Here is a 4681-nt window from a genome sequence, read left to right as displayed (position 1 = left end):
GGGACAGACACCCAGAGAGAGGGGGACAGACACCCAGAGAGAGGGGGACAGACACCCAGAGAGAGGGGGACAGACACCCAGAGAGAGGGGGACAGACACCCAGAGAGAGGGGGACAGACACCCAGAGAGAGGGGGACAGACACCCAGAGAGAGGGGGACAGACACCCAGAGAGAGGGGGACAGACACCCAGAGAGAGGGGGACAGACACCCAGAGAGAGGGGGACAGACACCCAGAGAGAGGGGGACAGACACCCAGAGAGAGGGGGACAGACACCCAGAGAGAGGGGGACAGACACCCAGAGAGAGGGGGACAGACACCCAGAGAGAGGGGGACAGACACCCAGAGAGAGGGGGACAGACACCCAGAGAGAGGGGGACAGACACCCAGAGAGAGGGGGACAGACACCCAGAGAGAGGGGGACAGACACCCAGAGAGAGGGGGACAGACACCCAGAGAGAGGGGGACAGACACCCAGAGAGAGGGGGACAGACACCCAGAGAGAGGGGGACAGACACCCAGAGAGAGGGGGACAGACACCCAGAGAGAGGGGGACAGACACCCAGAGAGAGGGGGACAGACACCCAGAGAGAGGGGGACAGACACCCAGAGAGAGGGGGACAGACACCCAGAGAGAGGGGGACAGACACCCAGAGAGAGGGGGACAGACACCCAGAGAGAGGGGGACAGACACCCAGAGAGAGGGGGACAGACACCCAGAGAGAGGGGGACAGACACCCAGAGAGAGGGGGACAGACACCCAGAGAGAGGGGGACAGACACCCAGAGAGAGGGGGACAGACACCCAGAGAGAGGGGGACAGACACCCAGAGAGAGGGGGACAGACACCCAGAGAGAGGGGGACAGACACCCAGAGAGAGGGGGACAGACACCCAGAGAGAGGGGGACAGACACCCAGAGAGAGGGGGACAGACACCCAGAGAGAGGGGGACAGACACCCAGAGAGAGGGGGACAGACACCCAGAGAGAGGGGGACAGACACCCAGAGAGAGGGGGACAGACACCCAGAGAGAGGGGGACAGACACCCAGAGAGAGGGGGACAGACACCCAGAGAGAGGGGGACAGACACCCAGAGAGAGGGGGACAGACACCCAGAGAGAGGGGGACAGACACCCAGAGAGAGGGGGACAGACACCCAGAGAGAGGGGGACAGACACCCAGAGAGAGGGGGACAGACACCCAGAGAGAGGGGGACAGACACCCAGAGAGAGGGGGACAGACACCCAGAGAGAGGGGGACAGACACCCAGAGAGAGGGGGACAGACACCCAGAGAGAGGGGGACAGACACCCAGAGAGAGGGGGACAGACACCCAGAGAGAGGGGGACAGACACCCAGAGAGAGGGGGACAGACACCCAGAGAGAGGGGGACAGACACCCAGAGAGAGGGGGACAGACACCCAGAGAGAGGGGGACAGACACCCAGAGAGAGGGGGACAGACACCCAGAGAGAGGGGGACAGACACCCAGAGAGAGGGGGGGACAGACACCCAGAGAGAGGGGGGGACAGAGATGCAGAGAGGAAATGCCAGAGCCCAGGGAGGGGGCACAGTGACCCTGAGCGGGTGACAAAGCTCTGGGTGGAGGGCAGACACTCAGAGTGAGAGGGAGGGGGGGGGGGGGGGGGGGGGGCGTGATCCTGGGGAGCGAGGACAGGGACCCTGAGAGGGTGAGGGATGGCAGCTGTGAGAGAGACAGGAAGACCCCTGAAGAGGGATGGGGACCCAAAGAGCTGTGGTGAGGGGGTGAAGAGTGGGAACACTGACACACAGACAGGCAGGGCCGCCTGACCCTTGCCAGCTCTCTGACAGGGACAGCAGCTGCGCCTGGCCTCCCGGTAACCGGAGCCCCCTGTGTATTTATAGCCCTGGCCTGGCCCAGTCCCCTGCCCCCAGGTCTGAGTTCCAGGGACAGGAGGTCATGGGCACGGGTGCTGGGAGCAGGATCCTTAGCCCCTCGCTAAGGCCTCCGCATTGGCATCTACTCACTCAGCGCAGTGCCTGTTCCTGCCAGAAACCCCCGTAGTCTAACCCCAATCCTTCCACCCAGCGGCCTCACCCCTCAAATGCATCTCTCCTGGCCCCCAGCTGCCCCAGGTCCCCCCATGTTGGCCCGTTACAAGTCTAGCTGTTGTCTCTGCAGCTGCCAAACATGAGCTTGTTGGGAGTCCAAAGTCAAGTCCCTTGGACCCCCCACTCCTGACCAAGGAGAGACCCCTTCACCCACCCCTTCCCAGCTGGGAGGAGGAGGAGCAGGAGGGGAAGGACAGGCGGACTGACCCAGAATAACTCAGGGCTGAGAGTAAATTTAGCCACAGAGAGGGGAGGGGAGAGACCCTATTGGCTGGGAGGTGGGAGGGAGGGCCTGAGAGGGGGGTCAGGGGGCTCCCGAGACTGCCTCACAGGGGTGTCTGGTGCCGGCAGCGAGGGCCAGAGGAAGGCAGACGGGCAAAGGTGGGAGAGACACAGCGAAGGAACGGCAGCGAGAAAGAGAAAGACTCCAGAAGAGACAAGAACCCCCCACATTCGTCCACATCGCCGCAAGGGGCAACCAGAGCCAGCCTGGGAGAAGGTCTGCTGCCCGTCCGTCCCCATGGGCCGCCGTGGGCCATGGCTGCACACGTCTGTCCTCTGGGCTGCCGTGGCCAGCCTGCTCCTCCCTCCGGCCATGACCCAGCAGCTGAGAGGGGCTGGGCCCGGCCCCAGCAACTGGAATAGCAATGCGGGAGTCTCCTCCGAGGACATGTCAGGTGAGTTCGGCCACCCCACCCACAGCCACAGAGGCCACGGAGACGAGAGCGAGGGTGTTTTCACGGACAGTGGGCCTCCGTTCTGGAGCCACAGAGACCGCGGGGAAGAGGACGAAGATGTCTCCGGGGAATATGGTCACCGACTCCAAGGCCACGAGGCCGGAGACGAGAATGTCTCTGATGAGGAGGTCTTCGCAGAGCGTGGCCATGGGAATGACCGCGTGGCTGATTCAGCCGCGCATGGGCACCACTTCCCCAGCCACAGGAGCCACGGCCATCAAGACGAGGATGAGAACGAAGTTGTGTCCAGTGAGTATCAACATCACATGATGAGGCAGGTACACCGAGGCCACGGAGGAGAGGAGGAGGAGGAAGAGGAGGAGGAGGGTGTTTCTATTGAGTATGGACACCAGGCCCATAAGCACCGAGGCCACAGAGAAGAAGATGATGATGATGATGGTGATGATGGTGATGATGGTGATGATGGTGATGATGATGATGGCTCTAATGAGTATGGCCTCCAGGCCCACAGGTCCCAAGCCCACAGGGAGGAAAAAGATGACGATGACTCAGATGAACACCACCACCATGTCCCTGGCCACGGACACCAAGGCCACAAAGAAGAAGAAGATGAGGATGATGATGATGATGATGCCTCCATTGAGTACGGACACTGGACGTACAGGCACCAAGACCACAGCAAGCAAGAGGAGGAAGATGACTCAGATGAGGATGAACACCACCATCATGTCCCTGGCCACGGACACCAAGGCCACAGAGAAGAAGAAGAAGATGAGGATGAGGATGAGGATGAGGATGAGGATGTCTCCATCAAGTATGGACACCTAGCCCACAGGCACCACGGCCACGTGAAGGAAGAGGATGCAGTCTCGGACGAGCACCGCCATCATGCCCCCAGCCGTGGACATCCAGGCCATGGAGACAAGGAAGACGAGGGTGAGGATGTGTCCACTGAACATTGGCACCAGCTTTCCAGACACACTCCCCACCGCCTTGGAGATGAGGAGGAGGAGGAGGAGGCCACGGTCAAGTTCAGTCACCACGTTGCCAGCTACCAACCGCCAGGCTCCAAGAGCACTGAGGAGGAGTACTTCCCAGACGAGTATAAAGCAGAAGTCCCCGGCCATCACCCCCACGGAGTCCCCGAGGAGGCAGACGAGGACAGCTCTGCCAAGCTGGGCCACCAAGCTCCCAGCCATCGTCAACAAGGCCACGGCGATGAAGAGACGGGCCAGAAAGTGTCCATCAAAGAAATGAGCCCCGGGGCCCCAGAGCACACCGGGGTCAAGGATAGAAGCCATTTGGGGGGAAGAGATTCTGAGGAGGAAGAGGAAGAGGAAAGAGAAGAAGAGCACAGCTCCCAGGAGGAAGATGAGGAAGATTCAGAGCAGGAAGAAGAAGGCGCCCACCAAGGCAGCCGGGCCCAGGAGGACGAGGAAGATGAGGAGGAAGGCCATGGCCTCAGCCTGAGCCAGGAGGAGAAGGAGGAGGAGGAGCAGGAGGATGAAGAAGAAGAAGAGGAGAGGAGAGAAGAGAGGACTGAGGTTCAGGCCCCACTGAGCCAAGACCACCACGGGGAGGAAGACGAGGAGGAGGAGCTGGAGGAAAATCGGCTTCCGTTCACCATCATCCCCAACCCACTGGCCAGGAGGGAGGCGGCTGGAGGCGGCCCCCGGGAGGAAGAGAGCGGTGAAGCCGGTAAGTGCTCTGGCCCGGTGGGAGCGGGAGGAGCCGGTCAGTGTGGGTCACTCCTGCCCTCCTGTCCCCACAGGTCCGCAGGATGCCCAAGAGTACGGCAACTACCAGCCAGGGTCCCTGTGTGGCTACTGCTCCTTCTGCAATGTATGTCCCCGGCCCAGGCCCACCCACCAAGCAGTCCCTGGAACTGGTCC

At 61.7% G+C, this 4681-nt stretch overlaps 2 protein-coding genes across 4 annotated transcripts in view; one reads left to right on the top strand and one right to left on the bottom strand.

Moving 5' to 3' along the window:
• TRPM4 (transient receptor potential cation channel, subfamily M, member 4) overlaps positions 1-2613 on the bottom strand; it is a 43919-nt gene extending 41306 nt beyond the window's left edge. The window contains exon 1 of the mRNA XM_014550430.1: positions 2571-2613. Within this exon, the coding sequence (XP_014405916.1) occupies positions 2571-2613 (43 nt within the window). The remainder of the gene's footprint in view (positions 1-2570) is intronic.
• HRC (histidine rich calcium binding protein) overlaps positions 2402-4681 on the top strand; it is a 4095-nt gene continuing 1815 nt past the window's right edge. The window contains exons 1-4 of one of the 3 annotated variants that reach the window (XM_014550509.1): positions 2402-3132; positions 3205-3227; positions 3399-4487; positions 4561-4631. In XM_014550509.1, the coding sequence (XP_014405995.1) occupies positions 2612-3132; positions 3205-3227; positions 3399-4487; positions 4561-4631 (1704 nt within the window). In that variant the 5' untranslated portion in view covers positions 2402-2611. Of the gene's footprint in view, positions 3133-3204; positions 4488-4560; positions 4632-4681 lie in introns of all 3 variants that reach the window. The other 2 variants (XM_014550508.1, XM_014550507.1) reach the window with 2 other exon arrangements.

The sequence above is a fragment of the Myotis brandtii genome, unplaced genomic scaffold (genome assembly GCF_000412655.1).
Source record: "Myotis brandtii unplaced genomic scaffold, ASM41265v1 scaffold601, whole genome shotgun sequence".
NCBI classification, from domain to species: domain Eukaryota; kingdom Metazoa; phylum Chordata; class Mammalia; order Chiroptera; family Vespertilionidae; genus Myotis; species Myotis brandtii.
The sequence above is the reverse complement of the archived record's forward strand: the minus strand, read 5'-3'. Positions and strand labels throughout refer to the sequence as shown.